Source organism: Amblyomma mixtum, chromosome 3 (genome assembly GCF_055824585.1).
Source record: "Amblyomma mixtum isolate Tamu chromosome 3, ASM5582458v1, whole genome shotgun sequence".
Taxonomy (NCBI): domain Eukaryota; kingdom Metazoa; phylum Arthropoda; class Arachnida; order Ixodida; family Ixodidae; genus Amblyomma; species Amblyomma mixtum.
In genome coordinates, this window is record NC_143014.1 from 251,545,312 (window position 1) to 251,568,073 (window position 22,762).

Below are 22,762 nucleotides of genomic sequence, written 5' to 3' on the forward strand. Positions count from 1 at the left end.
GTTAGGCTGGTTATATGCTTGACTGGTAAAGCTATGCTGGAGTACTCATTCCCTCAACTTATTTACAATTTTTTTCAAGCTTTTGCCTATCATAGAAACTCCAGAATGAATAAACGAGGTCCTCCTTCATTAATAAAAGACGATAAGAGCCTAGTACTAAATGCGCGTCTGTAAAACACCTGTGGCAAGCTCATATGGGGATGTTCTAAAAAAATATTTTCTTTGAAATGACGTTGTACACTTCCACCAACCCTTCTAAGGTGTAGTCGGCTTTTTTGAATAAAAGACAACTTCATAGGTAAATTGTGCAGTCACAAATGCATTGAGAGGATTTGTTTCCGATGGGCCGCATTCCTAGCTGTTACTCGCACCCATTGATATCGGCGCCACCGAAACCTGCCTACGTCACAGATCAGTGTTCGTCCATAAAAAAGAAACTAGGTACCCTATATATGCTCCTCTTGATGGAAAACATGTCAGTTTTGGGATTTGTAGAAAATTTCGAGCAGCAGAAGGCGTGTTTGCTGCTTCCGCACCTTCAATTAGGCGCTCCTGCCAATGCTCAGGAAGCTACAAGTCTGAGCTTGGATAACATTGTTGGAAACAAAATAATGCAACATGTTCTCGCTTATTCTGTTTCGCGTCCTTCTGGAGACCTGTTTCAGGAGTTTTCAGAAATATTGGGGAATGGGGTTTTTTCTCTTTGATTCTTGAAAATGACTACTATATTAAAAATGCCAGATTGAGAGTAACACTTCTTGCACTTCCGTACGTCACATATCAATGGTATTAGGTACACCCTTTTGGCACTTTGATGCTTACATATTGTGCAAATTTCAAAGAGACGCGCTTAAATATCTGCGGAGGAAAAATTCTTGAAAATAGCCGCCTTTGAGACCTGTCGTATTCGAAATTTTTTCCTAGCAAGCGACAACTTCTTCGCCATGGCGGAAATGAGCGTGAAATATTCTTTCTCACCTGCACCTGCGCGTTTGTTCCCCCACCTACTCCGCCCGCTTCCGATCTCTTAACGTTACACCTATCGTTTTCTTTCCATATCTCGCTGCGTTGTCTTTAACTCAAGCTGAACCCTCTTTGTTATCCTCCAAGTTACTCCCCAATAGGTGAGTACCGGTAAGATACAGCAGTTGTAGACTTTTCCCTTGAGGGATATTGACAAACTGCCATTCATGATCTGAGAGAACCTGCCATATACGCTCCACCCCGTTCTGATTCTTCTAGTTATTTCCCTCTCATGATCTGGATCAGCGATCACTACCTGCCCCAAGTAGACCTATTCTCTTGCTACTTCCAGCATCTCCCTAACAATTGCGAACTGCTCTTCCCTTGCTATACTGTTGAACATTACTTTGGTTTTCTGCATGCTAATTTAAACCGCACCGTTCTGCTCTGCCTGCCTAACTCATTGATCATGCTTTGCAGTTCATGTACTGAGTGGCTTAGCAAGGCAATGTCATCAGCGAATTGCAAATTAGTTAATGTGTTCTCGATTAACTCTTAACCCCAACTATTCCTATTTCAGGCCCCGGAATACAGGTATTCCCTCATTATCGCGCAAAGACCCGGCATGCAGATGCGCACTTTGCTGCCATGTTCGCTGCATTACTGAAGCCTGCCTCATCGTTTCGCGGTCTTCTAAGATGTGGTTTGAGCAAATCGTATGCGAAGTTCTTGCACTCACAGGAGGCATCTGCCCCTGTGGTGGACAAGGGGTCTGCAAAAGCGGTCGCCAGAGGACAGAACAGCCTCTATGAAATTTGCCGGATTATGGACTCCATCGCTTCAAATTATGTCTTTAATTACTGCATCGTGCAACGTTTATTCAGTGCCGTTTTGCCGCTGCTGCCGTATAAGCCGTATGTCGTGTCCTCTCGCTTGCAAGCCAGAAAGTTGTCCTCCTCTTCGCGCAAAACAGATCGCGCTGCAGCGCTTTCAAGATAGGGCCACCTAATTTTTTTCTTGTTCTGGTCGACCTGCTGCTTATTCAACGCGGGGAACCGGCACGGTCAAAAACACAAATTTTGCTAGCATGCTCGGATTGGTCACAAATGTTTTCAGGACGTTTAGACTAAAGTAATTGCGGCGAAAAGTATAATGCCACGTATCATTATAGTGTCCGTTCGTTGGCGCTCAAGGCCGCAGGAAAGGGGTGTTATCATTTTTTTTTCGTGACGCGAGAAGCGATCGGACTAATCTCGATTGATCACAGCCATGAAGAGCTGCGTCTACGTTTTTCCAGATTGAAATAGATGATATTGACCTGTTATTTCGACGTTTTCTTGCCGGCTTTCAATTGAGCGATGCCGCGAGCGGCGGGCATTCGTAGTTCGACGACTGACGAGCACGTTTGTTGCTTACGGCGCTGCCGAGTGATTCAGTTCTTTTGCGGGCGCAAGTCAGCCCAAATAAAAAGCTTCTGTTGCAAGTCTTCTTGCTGTCTTCCTGACCGCTGGACTGCCGTCACTACAACGTGACAATTTGATTGAGTTAGATGCGATTCGAAATCACGACCTTTGGATTGTGAGTCGGGTACGCTACCCGAAGGCCCCAAACGCTCGTTGGTTTGAGAACGAAACCGTTGGACCAGGTTATGCGTTATGGTGTTTTACTCTCAGTGGTGTCCCAAAAACATTTACTGATGCTTGCATAGTTAATTATGAGTGTGCTAAATAGTAATTAGGTAATTAAATCAGATTAATTCGAATTATGAGATGGTTCATTGTACTTGAGTGGCTTGATACGCCTGTATGGGTGACGTATCAATGTGTAAGGTTTGACTCAACATCACTGACCGGTAAAAGAAAGAAAGGTATAAACCCGCAGTGGGGCCGTCGAGTGTGCCGCAACGTTGTAATGCGGTACTAATCTGGCATTAGGTCTCGCCTGTCTGGAGGAGAGTTTGCATCCGTTGATGAGCCCACTGAGGGGCGCGGCGATCCCGTCCCTCTTAGAATTACTGTATTTTACCTAGAGTTGCGCGTAGGTCCGCCATATTGCTCCCCCAAGCATCCAAATTATGAGGGAAAGCCGAAACTCTTGCATGCAAGAGGCGGACTTAATGCAGTGGTCACAGCGAATGCAGACTCAACCCTCTTGATTCAGGCTGCCGAACTTGCTTTATTCCAGGAAGATTAGTTGCATTGAATAAGACACCTTGCCAGTTTTGCGTCGGTGGCACCAAGGTTTGGTTTGGTTTATTAGGGTTTAACGTCCCAAAGCGGCTCAGGCTATGAGGGACGCCGTAGTGAAGGGCTCCGGAAATTTCGACCACGTGGGGTTCCTTAACGTGCACTGACATCGTACAGTACACGGGCCTCTAGAATTTCGCCCCCATCGAAATTTAGCCGCCGTAGCCGGGATCGAACCCGCGTATTTCGGGTCAGCAGCCGAATACCGTAACCACTGATCCACCGCGGCGGGGTGGCGGCACCAGGGCATGTCTCAGTGAGTTACGAACAAAATACTCGTCACGTGGTGGATGGGTGGCGCTATCTCTTGAAAAGGACACAAATAAAAAACTTTTTCTTTTTAATAATCGGCGAACACTTGTAAAAAATTGCGTGTTATTCATAAGGAAACATCGCTTATAGTGAACATGTCCACTCAGGGAAAATAAAATGTCGCAAAGCACGAGAACAGTTGATGTGCGCATGGACTGTAACGGCCGGTCTAGTGGTAATCGATGCAAAGGAGTTGTCTTCTGCGCAATGCATGGATGCTTTTCAACCATGTGATCACGTTTAGCCTATAGAGGCGTGAGCGGCGCAGGGAAAGCAAGCGCGTAACTCTAAGTACTTATAGAGTAAATCTAGGCCTACTGCGGAGAAACCGAGCCCCTCCGCCCGCGCGGCTGCCACCAGTAGCCCAATAGCAGAGTCGGCGGCCCAATAACGCTATCGCGTTCTACTCTTAAAGTCAAAGCCTAGACATCCTCCAAATGTTTCTTCTCTTTGCGATTCGGCCTGCGCACAAACTTGCTTAATGGTTTGGGCAAGTTGATGACAAATGCCAAGCGAAGAATGGCGCGGCAGAGAAAGACGAGGACGAAAGGGTAACGACAGGGTGGCAGTTGTGATTGCGTTACCCTCCCGTCCGCGTCTTTTTCTGCTCGCCATTCTTCGCTTGCCAAACTTGCATTTGGGAATGAAAAAGTGCTGGGGTCTTGACAACCAAAGCGTTGTCTATCCTCTTCTTGGTGCAGTTATACTAGACTGGACGTAAATGGTTAAAAAACAGAACGCGAACTTCGCACCTCCTTTGAGAACAGCTCGAGCAAGTTTCTTAATGGTTTTTTGTTCACTATGCATCCCTTGTCAAAAAATACCTCCATTGCCCTTGCCAGCTGGCCTCGAAACACACTAACCATTACCCTGGCAGCTGTTGGTTTGACACGTGCTCTTTTGTTTTGAGGTGAGCCTTTTTACTTAATTGCATACACTTTGCCTTCGAGTTTGACTTATTAAATTGAGCCCATATCACACTATGCTCAGTTCGCACAGCGAGACCACACTCTCGACTTTTGGAGCTCATCAATAAAGACACTTGATAGAGTCTTGTGGACTGGTGGTCCATGTGGACGGGAGAACTGGAATGGGCTCCCACATGCAGTGGTCTTTCTGCAGTAAAAATGCCTGGAGATCATTTGTTTCTTTTATTGTGCTCAAATTTTATCATTTTTAAATCTTTGGAGCCTCTAGTTAAACAATTCATTAAAAGAAAACTTTGCTGGCGGGCAGAGGCGGTGTCTCTTTTTATAGCGGAATGAATGTTACTTTCAACGGGCCAGTTTCTCCCTGCCTTCACAGTTGAACATTGCTATCTCTCAGTAACGATCCACGTATCTAGTGGTTCAGAACAGAAGTGGTTCAGAAGGAACGTTCATGCGAAAACTTTCTTCCTGAAGCAGCGCGACCATAATTGGTCGTCATTCGGTCCTAGTTTGTAAACCACAGCAGCATGCAGTTGCTGGTGTACCGTCGAACTAAAGCCACGTGTATGCCACTTTACACCAGCATTTTGTTTTTATGTAACTACTTGAAGCAAAGATTTTTGCCATCTTCTTCCTGCGTCTTCCTCATGCACCATATTCTTTCTCTAAAGTTTGGTAAATTGATAAATTGGTTTCTGAGGAAAGGAAATGGCGCACTGTCTGTCGCACATATCTCGGTGGACACCTGAATTGTGCCATAAGTTAAGGGAGGAAGGTGGGATAAAAAGAAGCAAGAGAGAAAGAGGTGCCGTAGTAGAGGTCTCCGGAATAATTTCTCACAGCTGCAGCTACCTGTGCTTCAGAACTACACATTCTGGTGCCATCACCCTATTTTGGCAAAGCGATCATCACGTGCCCCCTGAAAAAGCCTAAATTAATTTTACAGACCCTTTGGAACACCAGAACATATGGCGTGCGAAAGAAACCGGGAAGAAACATCTATATCCTAGAAAATTAAGATTAGGTTTGGTTTGGTTTGGTTCATGGGGTTTAACGTCCCAAAGCGACTAAGGCTATGAGAGACGCCGCAGTGGAGGGCTCCGGAAATTTCGACCACCTGGGGTTCTTTAACGTGCACTGACATCGCACAGTACACGGGCCTCTAGAATTTCTCCTCCAAAGCAATTCCAGCCGCCGCGGCCGGGATCGAACCCGCGTCTTTTGGGTCAGCAGCCGAGCACCATAGCCACTGAGCCACCGCGGCGGCAAAAATTAAGATTAGTGCGGACGCTTATTGACTGACAGGAAATTGTGGCTGTAAAACACTTAACATCGCAGTGACAAGTCACATAATTTTCCTTTGCAATCGGTTGTTGAGCGATCTGATGGCTTCAGATATGTCACTTTCCTTTCCTGAGATGAAGCAGTAAGGGCTTACGTCTTTTCTGCACCACACCAGGCCAGCATTGGTTTTTTTTGTTTATCATCTCTTTCTACTTCCTCCCCGCCTTTTCCTAGAGATCATCATTCCAATGAAGGAAACATCCCTTAAGATTACGTTGTGTAGTTTTACTCTTCTCATGTGCCGGATTCTAGCTTTAGTTATTGTAGAATTCTTGTAAAAATACATAAGCTAGACCTAAGCGTTACGACAGGAGTGATTGTAAGAACTATGTAATTATAGCAATAACATAACCAAGTGTTATGAGTGCATATTCAAATTATCACTGTCATAAAAGTGACAACCGCGCAGTGCGGAAGGTGACTCACAAATTACAGTAGGCACCAATATTTCCATGCTTTCTTTCGCTTCCGAGGTTCTCTCCTATAGTAAAACCTGCAATAAAAAGTGAGCTGTGAGACGAAATAAACCTGTCTTTATGGGACTATACAACGATCCTGCTTAAACTCCTAGATTTCTAAGTGACAGGGCATTAATTCGAGAATGCTATATTGTTCCCGCGAGTGTTTGCATGAGTAGAAACATCTGTTCACACGAGCTCAGCAGAATATGCAGAGATCATTCGGAATGGAAGGAAAGTTTGGTTTGGTTTATGGGGTTTAACGTCCCAAAGCGACTAAGGCTATGAGAGACGCCTACGGCGTCTCTCATAGCCTCAGGAAATTTCTCAAGGGCTCAGGAAATTTCGACCACCTGGGGTTCTTTAACGTGCACTGACATCGCACAGTACACGGGCCTCTAGAATTTCTCCTCCAAAGAAATTCTAGCCGCCGCGGCCGGGATCGAACCCGCGTCTTTCGTTTCAGCAGCCGAGCACCATAACCGCTGAGCCACCGCGGCGGCGGAAGGAAAGTTCACTAAATATATTTCGGCGCTAGAATTGTTTTGTGTGGCCCGAAAACAGGAGTAAAAGAAACACGTGCGTTTTCTTCAAATTGCGGAGCGAGCCTTAACGTTCGCTCATTCAGCAATATTTAGAAAGGTCCTGCTTAATAACCACTTCGGTGCTTCTGCCTACCGTGTAAGGAGTGAAATACAGCAGTTGAGAAATTCACTATACCACTTTGAAAGCGGGGAACTCTGGAATATAAGGAATCAAAGGCAGGATAACATTTGCTGTTTCTTCCCTCTAAGCGAGCTTTCGTCTCTTCGTGAGTAACGACGACCGTGAGTCTCTGGAGGTGGAAGGAGGGATGAACGACATTTTTTTTTTAGTCCCCGTACTCTTAATCTTGATGGCATGTGAGCTGCTTATGAAATTCTAGCCTTTTGTAATATGAATCGGTGAAAGTACGCATCAAGTAAACAAAAAGATATAATGAAATAAGGTTGTTCGCGTACAACATCACTATCCCCGTGCGTAGACCCAGAACGCAGCTTCAAGAAAGGCTTAATTGCATCGGAGTGATCGGCGAATAAGAACAGTGCCATATATAGAGGACGCCTTTCGAAACGAGTATGGTGGTGAGTCGCATAGTGCGCGTGTAGGATATATGGAGTTTCATTTCATTGCTGTAAGTATATGGCATTACACGGTCTGGCAGCGTTGCCGTGGTTGAAGTGGGAAACGGAGGGTCGTCGTCGCGTCACCGTGCACACGACGTCGCTGCACGCAGTAGAGCTGTGCAAGGCGGAAATGCGAAACCATACACACGCGGCGTCGGCGAGGAAAGAAGACCGTCCGACACGGGACCGAGAGGGATCGAATGAATGTTCCACTGACAAGGAAACGCCAACTGCGAAGCACCATGCGTCAATTTACACGCGGCTAGATCCCATTTTCTGCGCGAAGACCGCTGTTAAATGTGCATCGTCTGTGTTTTAAGGTTTATGAAAAGCCTGCTGCGGAAGCGTGTAGCAATAAAGCAGACACATAATGCTGGACGTAAAAGCAATGCATTCGATAAATGGCGACTGGCCCGAACTTTCCCCTTCCATAGTTCATATGCACCTCTTCACATCCACCGTTCTAAGCGCAGCCATATCGTCACTGGGCTGTGCGCGGAGCGTTCCGAATGGCGGTTTGCACACAGCCATGTTACTCTGCATGGGGACCAGAGCTCAGAACGCCTGTACGTTCATCCAGCTGCAAAGAGTGAAAAGTACCATATAGCACACCTATTCGGAAGCCTCGATCAGTTCTAGCGGTGGACAATAAAAAAAAATATAAAACGTTGTGGGGCTCTAAAGCTTGTAATAAATTCCGTTTTGCAAAAAGGAAAAAAGTTGCGGTTGTCTAGTCGTGTAAGCGCATTTAATTATCGGGCGAAACGTGCCGTTATTTTTTTTTTTTAGAAAGCACTGATTCTGCTTTGGATTGCAAATGTCATGTTGTGGTGATGAGGGACTTTAACAGCGTTTGTGAGCCCTATGATTCGTCTGAACCGAGAAGAAGTACGGGTAGAAGTTGAGAAGGGCTATCTTCTACCATTAAGATGACACGTCTTGTAGATACCGGGTTTACATGGCCGACATCTTGCTTCTGCAACCGTATCACAGGCAACTCCCAGGCCCATCTAAATCGAATCTATATTTCTGTAGCACTCCTTATCCGTCGCCGAGCGCGCAACGTTAAGCCAGTTTCTTTTTCTGACCACCGCTTGGTTATCCTGACTATCGGTGGTGGCGTCCGCCTTAATTAAGTCCCAACCTAGATAGGCTCCTTGGAAATGCAATGCTGCGCTGATAAGCAATGATTTCGAAGCACCCGTCAGTACAGCCTTTAAGTCTTGCTTCCCCAAGAGTATGAATTTACACGCAGCTTTGCAGGTATCCAAGTAACAGGTCCGACGTAGAGAGCCATTGTAATCTCTTCGATAATGTCCTACTTTAAAAAAATTGGAGAGGAAGTTACAGAAAATTCTTTATTATCTTTACCATTTGGAATATGAGAATCCTGTCTCGTACTCCGGTTTGGTTTGGTTTATGGGGTTTAACGTCCCAAAGCGACTAAGGCTATGAGAGACGCCGTAGTGGAGGGCTCCGGAAATTTCGACCACCTGGGGTTCTTTAACGTGCACTGACATCGCACAGTACACGGGCCTCTAGAATTTCTCCTCCAAAGAAATTCCAGCCGCCGCGGCCGGGATCGAACCCGCGTCTTTCGGGTCAGCAGCCGAGCACCATAACCACTGAGCCACCGCGTACTCCGAAGAAGTTGCTAGTGTGAAGTGCCAACTTCAAACATTTGACGCGGAACGCTACACCGTTCCTCGCCTCCGCTCTAGCACCAATAGTGCCCTGTACTCTGCGCAGCAGACTCGGCATGCCCTGATTGATTAGCGCCGCCATGCGGTTTCCAAGCATACTCCAGAGCGTTATTGTCCTGGTGCCTTAGTCACAAGCACAAATGCAATCATATCAGAATATGAGAAACACTACATGTCATCTTTTGCCGCTACTTTGCTCAGTGCCTATGAGGAGGATGTAGCACGCTTCGTTTCTCTTAGAAATCAACTTTCAGAGGGTGAGTGCTCGACAGTAAGCGGACCTTTAACTTTGGCAGAATTAGAACATGTAATTGATAAGTTGCCACTTTCAAAGACGCCTGGGCCTTATGGCCTTACTGGAGAGATTTATAAGGTCTTTAGGTCTTTCTTGTGTGCTGTTCTACTTCAGATTTTTACGACGATCCTTGATGTCGGTGCTCTTACACAGTCGTTCGCAGAAAGCCACAATAAATTAAGGCCAAAAAGCAATGATAAAGAAAACCGGGCTCTCAAACCCAATCACGCTATCAGATATTGACAAAAATTTTTCCAAAAGCCTTTTCGGTTGGGCATCTTTTAGCGATGTGTTCTGCCATTCGACCTCACCAGATATAAGATTTGAAGGGCCGTTGCATTCAAACCAGCCCATATACTGCGCCAACAGTTTTACACTTTACCGTCAACTCCCAGGAGCAACCATCAATGCCTCGAATCGACCTTGCGAAGGCCACTGATCGTGTCCGTCACAGTTCTCTTACCTAAGCGTTCAGAACGCGTCAATGCGGGTTCAATTCCCTACACGGTGTTAAGCCTTTGCTGCAATGACTGCTCTACACACTTGATTTAAAATTCTAGACTTTCGAAAACTTTTTCCTCTTCTGTCAAGAAAAAGTGTCCGTTATCCCCGCTTCTATTCGCACTTTACTTAAGGCCGCTGTGCACAAGCCTTCTGCTGAGTAGCTCTGTCCGAGTATTTCGTGTCTTGGATAAAGAACTTATGGCGCTGGCATATGGAGATGGTCAAGCGTTTTTCTGCGCGGAGAAACCAAGCATGGATGAAGTTAATTACTTGACTGAAGACTTTGGCTCAATTTTCGTGTACTGAGATGAACCGTTTATAGATTAGTGGCCTATGGTTTGGTTTCGGAGGTCTACGCCATCTCAATACGCACGTGTTGTGTGGACGTATGTACCGACCATGCACATGCCTTGCCGTCGCACTAAGCGTATACAAGCACAGTGCAATCTATTGGAAAGATCGCATATTAACTCTACAACGCCATGCTCAGACCTTCGTACCACTTGGTCTATCAATATTCGTGAAGGCTACCGCCTGTAACATGTTTCTGGGAAGAAAAATCTACTGTTTTGCAGATCATTCATCACGTTAGGCTCTATACCAACCGTACTTATATAGTATTTGCCACGTTTGTTTGGGGTTCGTCCCTTGACATGTGATTATCTTTTTCGATATGTTAGCGCTACTGGGCTTGGCTTCGCCCATCTGTAGGTGCGCGCAGCTGTTTTCCGGTTAATATTCTTTCGAGATGCCTCTCAACCGAAAGTTCGTGCGTTCTTTCAGATAAATGTATCCTTTCTAGCATTTCTTTTTTTCAACAGAATTTTTGTTCTTTGTGTCGCGAAAACGCTCCCTACGCCAATTTACCGTTCTGTGTATGCTGAATTGGCTGGACATCCTGTAATAGTACGGGTGGATAAAATATGTCAGTTTCGGCGTATGTCACGACTTTCTCTTACAAGATGCACCGCGAGATCTTGCGTTTTATGACATTGCTTTTGAGAAAACTTTTCCGCAGTCTGTTTATTGCCGCCTATGTGACGTACCGAAAACAACTAAACACTGCTCCATTCATTCTAAAAATTAAAAAAAAATACAATGGAATGTGCTACACTGGAACGTCAAGAAGCGATTGAATTGGACTCGTCATAGTGGAAGGAAACTTACCGCTTTTCCATATCACGAAGAACCCTAGGATATGTTCCATCTCATTAGACTATACAGCTTATGAAAAACTCGCATGATGGACCGGCATTGTGAACCCGTTCTGTCTACAAAATTAAATGTCATCCGAGTGGTTCTTCATTCACTGTAAGAACTGTATGATCGCACAGAGTTCAAAGCAGAGTGGAATTCCCTCTTAATGTCAGGCTTGGCCTCGATTTTCTTATAGCGATTTGTAGCCGTAAAGTGTTCGCTTTTTGAATGATTTTAATGCCACTTGTTAGAGGCATTGTAAATAGATCATGTACATAGAACTTGAATCAATGTATTGCATACAACATCAATAAACATAAGAAGTCGTGCTCTTGTATAGCGTGCCCGGTTCTTACTGGAGTAGACAACCGTTCGATTCCCTTTACGCGCGTACAAGTTTTCTTTCTTAGAGCTCTTGTTCTCTTTGAACAAATATTTGCACATCTACGCTGCACGCTTTGGACGAACAGTTTAGCAGAAAAACGGTCAATGCCTGAAGGACTATTCCTTGTGGCAACGCACTTCGACCCCGAAAGGAGAAACTTTTTGTCTCAAAGAACCAAAAATTGTTAAGAGTGTTTAGTCACGGTCAATGATTGCTTTTAAAGCCGAGAAATCTGACTAGAACTTTTCTTCGTTAGAGGCCAACGTTTCTTAGGAACGCTACGTTTAAGATAAACCGACGTGAACAGCAGCAGTCATCAAAAGAGTCGATAAGTTTTAACTTTAACCTTTGGTGACACATTTTCCTCCACGCCACACGCTACCTTGCAGTTTGGTTTTTATAGTTATCCCTTTCGATCTCATTCAGGGAACCCTTTTACAAGCAGTGATCGCTGTTATACACCGCTCGGCTTTTGTATACGAATAAACAGTTCTCTTTTATATGTTACACGCTCACGCCCAAGTATGTCCAAGTTGCAGGCGCGCACGCTCCCCGCAACGTCGACAGGCTCGGTCGATGACTTTGCGAGCAAATGCTCGACACGGGCCACCAGAGCGTCTGCACATTCCTGCATGACGCTTAAATAGCCGTCCAAAGGGCTGCCTCGTAATGCTTGCTGAACGTTCTTGCGCTTGATCTTCCAGGCATCGCCGGTCCTGAGAAAAGAAGCAAGCTCAGCAAGAAAGACGGCAGGAAAGATTTACTTGGCATTAATTATGTCACGAGCTCAACAATAAACGCTCTAAAAGTCTAACCTTCAGAGGAAATCAAACATATGTCATACTTTGCCTTTCTGCAGTACTGTTTTAGTTCGATAGTATGCTCGAGCATAAGTGTAAGCAGCCGTCTTTAAAACATGAACTTCGTTTGTGAAAAGGAATCAGAATATGAACGACCTACATTAAGTTTTCTGTCCTGGGTTGAAAAAATTTTGTTATATAATGTAATGGAAAGATGTCACATTTAAAATGGTTTTACTGTTTTGCGTCCCAGCAGAACATAACACCGGTATGCCGTCGGCTCAATCATGTACGGTGGCTTGCATCCGTTAATTGAAAGCGCGGACCGGAAGAAAACTTCTATGCCGAGATAGACAAAAATATATTAGGCTGAGTAGGCGTTTTTTATGTCGCCTCTCTCATGCAATACGTAGTCTAGTATAAGGCAACCACAGTGATAACGTTCAATTATGAAGGCGTGCGGGAAAACTTAATTTGAACTTGAGTGACAACACTGAAATGGAGAGAGACGATATCACTGCTGGGTTAATCAGAAAGCATTACCATGTGAAGAAACCAGTTTTACAAAGTGTACCATCCTAAAATGTCCTCGTATCCAGCATCTTTGGATCATGCGCTACGAACATACACTTTTACACGCACTTGGCCCTGAAGTAGAGTCACGAATAAAAGAGGTTAACACTAGTGACGTGCCACAGAAGCGGCAGATAGCAACGCTTGGCGGTGAGGCTGCGAACACGCCGATAACGAAAGTGCCAGGTGTGTTCGCAAAGCGCGGCGCCGCAGCAGTCGCGAGTTGCGATTTTCGTCACTCCGGTGGCCTCATTGTTTTAATCTTTCTGACCCACGACTGCAGGTTGCGTTGTTTCAAACTATAAAACATTAAAAAGGAGGCTTTTGGACTTCATTGTCAGAAAATGTGAAGCAGATTTAGTTAAAACACACATGAAATTACTCACCTCAGCAGGATGCTTTTCCTACCGATCCATGGGGCCAGAAAATTGTAGAATAAGGGTTTCTTGCTCTTGCTGGTGAGAACGGCCTGGAACGTTGTAAGCGTTGCAAAATATTCAGGAGATTTTAAATTTTACTGAAGGAACTCTAAAATATTTAGAGCCTATATGCGGATTCAATGTTTATTCAGACTCGGCAAATTGAACATGTACGCATTTAAGAACTACGTCACTGTCATTGCTTTAACTTTTGTAGTGGAGGCCACTCGTGAAATTTCAAAGTGCAGGGTGCATATGATTGAACTTAATTGAAACAAGAATGGTGTGAAGAAAAGGGGACGCAAAAACCTGATTAAAAAAAAGATTTCACCGCCATTTTAGACTGTAATTTGGGGATCTAGTCAAGCCACTGGGCTTCCGTATTCAAACAGAGGCTTCCAGCTCAGTAACTCTGCGTTTCCACGCATACTTCAAAATAAAAAAATGGTTTATTTAAATTTTATTGAAAATGCTAAAAGCAACAATGAATGCGATCACCTGTGCAGCTTCAGGCGTGTGTATACCTACGATGGGAAATACTCCGAGGTATGATTTGAACGTCTGCCCTTCGTATTGCTTGAACAATTCACGCAGAAAGCTGAAGGCAACTGAAATAGTGAAAGTAGTGACAAATATAGGAGTGCGAGGTTAGTGTTTGCAGAGATTCGTCATACTTGCGAAATGTGAGCATGGTTTATGGTTCACCATCAATTTTTTGTTCACTGCCATGCCCCGCTAGCGTTTATACGAATGGTAAGTTGTAAAAAAATGGTTAAAATTATCGCGCAACCAACTTCTGAACCATGTGACTATGTAGGGGACACATGAGGTTAATTAGCTGCGCACGCTGTCTCCGCTCGATATCGTTCAGGTTGCTCCGAATAAAAAGCGAGAATAAAAAAGCGTTCAGGTTCGTCTTCAGCCACCACGCAACGCATGCAGAGTGAACCGCAGGGGCACTGCTGAGGCCAATTTATTGCTCTTATAGTCGCATGTGATGTAGTCTGAAAGGCTTAGACAAAGACAGGACAGACTGCGGTTATTAGTTGTTCATGGTTATCTTTTTTCGACGAGAATGCAAAGATACTGCATCTTTCCGCAAAACTTAATTTCAAAACTTTCATTCTGCATTTCTAGTGCTGATACGTGAGCTATCTGATAATTCCGACTGTCCGCGTTTGTTCATCCCTCCCTCATTTTTTTATAGAGAGGTATAGTTAGATTTTATTTTTAAAATTTTTCGAATCGTTGGGAAAGGGACGCCTCGAAAGCTTTTTGGCAAGGAAAGACTGTAGCATCGCGTTACTTAAAGGGAGAATAGGTCTCAAAATAGGTTATAAGACCGCCTTATACGCAAAAAAAGAAACGAAAAGGAAACAACAACCTATAAAGTTGAGAGTGTGACGGAATCCCGTCTGGCTGGGACGGTCATTTGAAAACGAAAGAGAAGCCGACGAGTAAAAAAGGTCGCTGTTGCTGTTTTGGCTTCCAGCTCGGAAGCCTTGCTCACAGTCTTTGTGAACTAGGATTCCGCGCTGGAAGCCAAAACGACAACAGCGATCTTTTTGACTGTTCGGAGTCTCTTTTGTTCTCAAATTTTACGGTTTGATGGCGTCGAAACGCAGCAGCAATTTCTGGACAGCGGACATGAGGTGTCAAACAAACTAAGCGCTGCCTTTTGGCTCGTTAGGAGTCTATAGTTCCAAAATGTGTTATCGTGAAAGCACTTCGTATTGAAAAAATGAGAAAAGAAGCAGTTTCCTCTTCGTTTCCAGTTTCCGAACGCCATCCATTGATGTGAAACTATCGTAGAGGCAAGCGTTACAGATCAAACTGCCGATCCCGACGAGTTGGGGTCGGTGGTAGCATTCTGCATGCCAGGGAAATTAGAATAAAGCTTAGCTTGGCCAGCTTTGCAAGTCGCTCTTGCCCTCCCTGAGACCTGTACTCAGAATTGCACGGCTGCGGGTTTTTTCAGCAAGAAAATTGCAAGCAAGTTTCCACAGCGAGTGTGGAAAGCGCTGCTTTTTGATTGGGTGCTCCGATTTCAATGATTACTTTTCTTCTGATTTCTGGAGCGCATGAGGAACCTTCTGGGCAGTAAAAAAAAATTATGTCGCAACGCCCCTTTCAGTGCAAGACAGCAGCCGAATGCAGTGCGAATGCTAGAGTGTCTCAGTAAGATCCTTTTCTTTTTGCAGTTTTATTTTTTATAGGAAAAACGTTCACGATCAAACTGCTTTCCATTTGCCGTATTGCCTTAACGGCTACGAAAGCGGCGCTTTCTGCAACTTGTACTGTCTTAAAAAAAAAACACGTTCACCCGCTGTCAGCCGCCAGGATACAGATGTGTAGTATCTAGTAGATTAGCTACTCTATACTACTAGCTAATCTTTTACCATGAAAAATGTTTAAACTTAAACAATGCCTACCTACTAAAGGAACGGACACACACTCCCGAAAAGTACTATAAAAACAGCTGCAGAGAGTGTACATATACTTCAATTAGTTGCCGTACTAACTCCTAAGTGGTCGGAACAATACTCCAAAATAAAGTCTTTCGTAGAGAGTGGTAACACTAACCCTTCTAAGCTCCTTGAATGCATCTTCTAATACAGGAGAAGAAGTACTCCTTTTCTGAGGAGTATCTGAACTGCCCTTTCAGGAGTGCGCTACGCGATGAGCCATTTAGCTACTCCTATCCGGGTGGTTTTCTGTTTAGAGTGTGATATTTTTAGTGAAAGAAAAGTATTTGGCGCCAAAGTAATACCACTGTTTGCGTACGTCAAGAAACAGGCGAATCATGTTAACCAGTAAAGTGGTTAACTAAATTCTAATAGTTCCAAGTTTCAAACTTTTACCGCTAGGCACCTGACTACAATCAGAGATTTGTAGCCGGGTGCTAGTAATAGCCATATCAGCTTCTAGAATTTCGAAAATGCGATTACCCTCGCCACTGCGGCTCAACTAATTTGGGCCATTTCTTGCGACACTCGAAAAGCGCTTGCTTGCGGGACGGCGCAAAGCGACGTCTTGCGACATGTAATAAAATTATTACACTCCGTGAAGCACGCCATCGTCATCATTAGCGTGACTACTCACACTGAAGGGCCTCTCCCATGTCTGCCAAATTAACCCTGCCCTTTGCCAGCTGCGGCCACAGTATCCCCACGAACTTCACCTCCTCCGCCCACCTAACTTTCTGCCAGCCCCTGCTATGCTTGGCTTCTCTTGGACCCTACTCCTTTACCCTTAAGGACCAGCGGCTATCTTGCCTTCCCATTACATGCCCTGCCCAAGCCCATTTCTTCCTCTTGGTTTCGACTCTCGATGTCATTCACCCGCGTTTGTACTCACTGCTACGACCGCTTCCGGTCTTTAACGTTACATCTATCATTTTTCTTTCCATAGCTCGCTGCGTTGCCCTTAACTTAAGCTGAACCCTTTTCGTTAGCCTCCACGTTTCTTCCTGACCCATAGGTGAGTACCGGTAAGATACCGCTGTTGTATACTAATCTCTTAAGGGATATTGGTAAACTGTCATTCATGATCTCAGAGAACCTGCCATATGCGCTCTACCCCATTGTTATTCTTCTAGTAATTTCCCTTTCGTAATCCGGATCAGCGGCCAATACATGCCCTAAGTAGACTTATTCCCTTACCACATTAAGCACCTTACTACCAATTGTGAACTTCTGTTCCCTTGCGAGACTGTTGAACATTACTTTGGTTTTCTACATGTTAAAATTAAGACCTACCCTTCTGCTCTGCCAGTATAACTTACTGATCATGCTTTGCAGGTCATGTCTTGAATGACTTAGCAAGGCAATGTCATCAGCGAATCGCAAATAACTAGGTATTCTCCATTAACTCTTATCCCCAACTGTTCCCAATACAGGCCTCGGAATATCTCGTGTAAACAGGCGGTGAATAGCATCAGCGAAATCGTGTCCCCCTGCCTAACACATTTAATTATTGCAATGTTATTACTGACTACGCGAAGGACTGACTACGCGCCCGTGCTGCGGTGCTCCCCCGTACCCACTTTGCTTGTCCAGCGCAGGCAGGGCAGAGAATGCCGCGGTGTGAGTGCGACACGGTGTGTCGCGATTTGACTAACGTCGCTTTGCGCCCTTCCGCAAGCGCGCGGGGTGTTCGAATGGTGCGAGAACTGGCCCAACTTACTTCAGTCACAACGGCGAGAGTAATCGAGTTTTAAAAGATCTAAAAACTGATATGACTATTACTAACACCGGCTACAAATATGTAATTGCGATCTGCTTCCTATAGAAAATTGTTAGAAAGTTAACTATTTGAATTTAGTTAACCACTTCACTAGTTAGCATGATTCGCCTGTTTTTTCACGTCCACCAACGGTGGTATTACTATGCCTTAAAAAGCTCCTGTTTACATAAAAAACAACATTTAAAAAATTTCCCACCTTCTAAAAGAAAAAAACACCCGGCATTGTTTTGGTACATGCTTGTGCAGTCGAAGACTGACGCTTTCTTAAAATAATAGAAAACGGCGCACTCTTACAGCAGCCGTAAATGAAAGTCACCAACGGCCATGGTAAGAAGGCCCTTCACGCGCACCCGGGTGCTTGAGGCTAAACTGGCAGCGCGTCTAAAGAAAGCACATGATTGATCTAAGATGCGAACCGCAAGGTGAACGTCATGGATGCGCATCCAAGCTCTGAGGACGCTCTCACTAGCGCGGAACAGCCGACTGCAAGCAATTGAAAAGCAATGCCATCAGCGCGAAAGGACTACTAAAAACCTCGCATTCAAAAGTGTTTCAAGGACTAGTACCCTACAGCCTGCTACAGAAGCAAATGTCGTGGTCGGCTTTGAACGCGTTTTTCTCAATATCATTTTTGAGGCTTCGTGCTCACTTTGAGAGTAGTAGTAGTAGTAGTAGTAGTAGTAGTAGTAGTAGTAGTGAAAACTTCTATTGTTCAGCAGAGAAAGGCAACTCCCCCCCCCCTCTCCCGCGGCGCGCGGCCGACGGGGCAGGGAGTGCCGCTTAAAATGCTGGCCGGGCGGTCTTGGGTCCCGGCGACCTCTTCAGCCAGTTGGACGGGCAGCAGCTGGAGCTCGGGGCCCGTGTTGCGCAGCAAAGTCTCCCAGGTTTCTCTACGACCTATATTATGCCTCCCCCCCCTGCCCCCCTGCCGCGAGAGAGTACGGGCATTCCTATATTATGTGGTTGACGAGGGTCACTTTCGCCCCACAAAGATCACACCTATCGCTCCTGGCCTCGGGGAACCTGCGGTTCGTCATAACCGGGTGCGGTTACGTATATAGGTTTGCAGGCGCTTCCATGTGACTGCCTGTCACTTGTTTAATCGTGTCTGGCGGTGGTGCCAGTCTACAATCCAATTTGTTATGCTGTGTGATCTCCCCATATTTTAGCAAACCGATTTTTTCTCGAGAGTTTTTGTTGTTTGAAGCGCGTTTATATTGCTCCACAACCAGTGTTCTAAAGAGGTTCTTAGGTTTCCAGTTTTATGAACTACACATTCCTTGTATGAAATTTTGCCGCCGCGGTGGCTCAGTGGTTATGGTGCTCGGCTGCTGACCCGAAAGACGCGGGTTCGATCCCGGCCGCGGCGGTTGAATTTCTTTGGAGGAGAAATTCTAGAGGCCCGTGTACTGTGCGATGTCAGTGCACGTTTAAGAACCCCAGGTGGTCGAAATTTCTGGAGCCCTCCACTACGGCGTCTCTCATAGCCTTAGTCGCTTTGGGACGTTAAACCCCATAAACTAAACTAAGCTAAACTAAACTTGTATGAAATTTTGTTCTTCGCCACCGCGGTGACTCAGTAGTTGTGGTGCTCGGCTGCTGTCCCGATAGACTCGGGTTTAACTCTGGCTGCGGCAGTCGCATTTTGATGGAGGCGAATTGCTAGAGGCCGGTGTATTGTGCAATGTCAGTGCGTGTCAACGAACTCCAGGTGCTCGAAATTATACTGGGGCGTCCACTACAGCGTCCCTTAGAGCCTGAGGCGCTTTAGGACGGCAAACCAAACCAACCAATCAAGCGACCAACCGACCGAGCGACCGAGCAGACTTCGTTCATGGTCGAGATTCATCTGCGGACACTTCACTAAATAAAATTAAAATTGACTACTTGTTGCGTTTTTTTTTTTGAAAAGATCTAAGCACCCCATGCCCTGTAGTATGCATACAGGAATACAATGAATGTTACTCTAGTTTTCTGGCATATTTTGTGTTTTTAGGCTTTTAAAAAGATTCACAACAAATATCGCAAACACTCCACACAAATACTCTTCTTCGATATAACACTTTTTGTGCAAGTAGTCTTCAAGTCATTGCTAACATGGACAAAAATTTTCATTCCAGTCGATCAAAAAATAAATATGTTCCTGAAAGCCTCGTAACCCTTTAAGTGCGTGACCGTTAAAATCAATGCGTGCTTTTTTTCCTCCTTCTATATTCCGTTAATGGATCAAATTAGTAGCACAACTTGTTTAGTGACTTCTTCATTGAAAGCGTTAGTAACGAAACTTCGCTCCTTTCATCGCTGCATTTCTTCGCCCAACGCAGGTGAAATCAAAAGCATTCCGGATGCTGTGAAAATCATCTTTCAGCACAAAACCATGTTCCTTGCTTTCTCTTCGATAATTGTGCAAGCAAATTTTATCAGCACTACGTTCGCAAAAATAAAACGCTACCAGTGCTCTAGTCTGAATGAGTTACCTCGGCAGCGCTTTCTTAAAGAATAAAAAAAAGAAGCATTCAGGGGATTATTAAACCAAGCATATGACACGCAGTTTTTATTTTTTCCCTGTGTTAGTTATTCAGAACGAGTTTTTGTTATATGTTCATGACAACGTGTTGTAAGCAACCAGAGGCAGAAATACATCAAACACTTCCAGAATCTCGCTAGCATCCAGCTCAGCAACACTGAGTCGAAATTCGAAAAGCATGGATGCTTGCAGTTTATTTCACTAAACATCAGGGTGTGGCAAACAATAAAGAAAAATGGCAACATCGTTGCACTCCAGCGCAACGAAACTTTCGCCAACCCTTAATCGCGTTTGTACGCCTACGTTCTCGGCGCGCGGGCGAACGCCGGTGGTGGTTGAGCACGTCAAGTTTGCGACGCCACGCCAGGCGCAAGTTCGACCCGTCTAGTGTTTAACCACTCCGAGGCGGCGTAGCGGCTATGTCTGGAAGAGCGCATGCGCAGAAAGGACGACGCGCCATCTGTCGTAGATTCGAGAAGCACAGCCCAGGCAAGAGGAGGAACCGGTCTGGTCGGGCCGGCGGCGGCAGGCGAGCTCGGCGCGAAATAGAGATGATACGATTCCGGGCCGGGCTCCGGCGAATGCGCTGGCACTCGAACCCTGTTGAGTGTATACGGCTGCGCTTGGGCCAGCATCATTAGCTGCGCCGCGCGCTACATCAGAGTGCAAACGCGCCTTCAGCTGCTGCTACTGTGCTGTTGTTTATTTTTCTTTATGATGCGAAAGCGTTAAAGCGCTCGTGAGGCACAAAAGGCGGCGTCGTCTTCGTCTTCTATGGCTGACGAGGCGCACCTTTGGCTGCCGGGGCTCCGGCGCATCGTTCGTGGCGAAAAACAACAGGAACACCCGCGGGGCCGGCCTTGAGCAAGCAGCTGCTTCCACGCATGCAGCTGCTTCCAAACGGCACGCCCTTCCCACTCCCCACGCGCGGCTGCCGATAGCAACTGACAATAAGCGGCGGCGGCGGCCCGATGAAGCTTAAGCAGTCCGCAAAGTTTTTTTGCCCTGCAGCGAAGTCAGCGCGAGATAACTTATAGATTTTTCAATTGCAGAGAGTTTGGAATCATTGCCCGCATTGCTCACTGAAACTTAGTCAGGTTGCTTCTTTAAGCGAGCCTATTATCCGCCGTAGCGCTCACCTTCTGGGAAGGAGTCAAAATTGAGGGCCTTCATGTGCAGCCAAGACGCACTGACCGCATGCAAGATCGGTATCCCACCCCAAGGTCCTGGCAAGGGCCTCAGCGCCAGCCAAGTCCGCAGCCACGGCAGATACCAGCGCTTGACGAACCACGCCACGGTCAGCAGCGCTGCTGTCCACGTGAGCACGCTGCCGGGCTAGAATAAATGTGTCATCTTAATAATAAACAACAACCTATCTGATCGGCTAGAATACAAAAATCTCTAGATCTGCAACTAACCTCTCCTGCATCGGAAGGACTGCATAAATAGGCTTAGTTTTATCACCTTCGACGTTAATAATGTTGTTGCCGAAGTTGCTGCTTAGATCATAATTGGAATTTGATTTATTCTTTTACAAGACCGCAGACATTTTTGCATGAGAAGTGTAGTTGGCAAATCTCCAGGCAGGCAGAAAGACATAAACTGAGCATAGCCGTCGAAATGCGGTAGCTTCCCGTTACGGGCTCATCATAGGGCTTGCAGTACGGCGCAATATGACACAACATGGGCTCGGGCTGGCCCGAAAGCCCCGGCCCAGGCAACTGTACTCTTTCGTCAGGCCTGGGTGCGGCCCGGGCTTGACGTTACAGGTCCGGGCTGGTCTTGGGACCGTACATAGAGGAACTATGCGCGGCTTTCGATTCAGTATTGAAGGGTAAAACACACATGGGCGCTCTTGCAACGAAACGAATGAACTGGGGCCATGGTGTTGGCTCAGCAAAGACTCACTCAGCGTTTATTCACTTATTCTTGGTCCCCGCTATAGTTTCATTTTCCGGTAGTGAAAAAATATAAAACCCCTAGTAATTTTTTGTGATTGGACTGTTTCCCGGAACGCTGATATGTTTTGCCGTGCTTGTAGCGTGTCCCACCAGGCATCGGGTCCAGGAGCACCGCCGCAGTGCCGAAGGAGGAAGGAACGTGGGCCGGAGACGGGAAGTAGGGGAAGAGAAGGAAAAAACTGTATTCACATATTTACATTATTTACATAGAGCGGGGCTGAGAATGGCTCTCAGTGGAAGGGCAACGTCTTCGTCAACCGTAGTCGACTGGAGCTAGCAGGCTTCTCGGCCACACTCACGGCCGAGTTAAATATCGTCCGGTTTCCCCAGATCCCTGGCTGGGGAATAATGGTCGACGAGCACTGTCCAATCCGATGGACCGAAGGGGACGTTCTTGTCACCACCCACGGCTGGGCAGGTGCGAGCTTTTCCACTCTCCCACAGCTGGGCCGATGAGAGGGGGAGAATGCTGACTCATCCAGCACTGCGGGAAAGGAATCTCCCGAAGTCCTCCAGCAGGGGAATGAACTTACCTCCCCGCCGATTGCCCAGAACGCGAGTCGGGGACACAGAATTCTTCAATTATCCGCCAGCGTGACCGGCGCCGCCAGGTCGCCTCCGCATTCACGGTGGTTGCTCGGACAATAGCTCCTGGGCCTCGCCTGCCTTCGTCGCCGCTGCACTCTGCTCAAGGAATTTCGCTGGGATTACTGCTGACAATGGCCTTTGACATTC

The 22,762-nt window shown here is 46.1% G+C and overlaps 1 protein-coding gene across 1 annotated transcript in view; it reads right to left on the bottom strand.

The window, feature by feature from the left end:
• LOC149354335 (cytochrome P450 4V2-like) overlaps window positions 1–22,762 on the bottom strand; it is a 66,135-nt gene that overhangs the window by 18,196 nt on the left and 25,177 nt on the right. The window contains exons 2-4 of the mRNA XM_089575964.1: window positions 13,262–13,344; window positions 12,019–12,218; window positions 6,221–6,287 (exon numbers count right to left, since the gene is read on the bottom strand). Of these exons, the coding sequence (XP_089432090.1) occupies window positions 6,221–6,287; window positions 12,019–12,218; window positions 13,262–13,344 (350 nt within the window). The remainder of the gene's footprint in view (window positions 1–6,220; window positions 6,288–12,018; window positions 12,219–13,261; window positions 13,345–22,762) is intronic.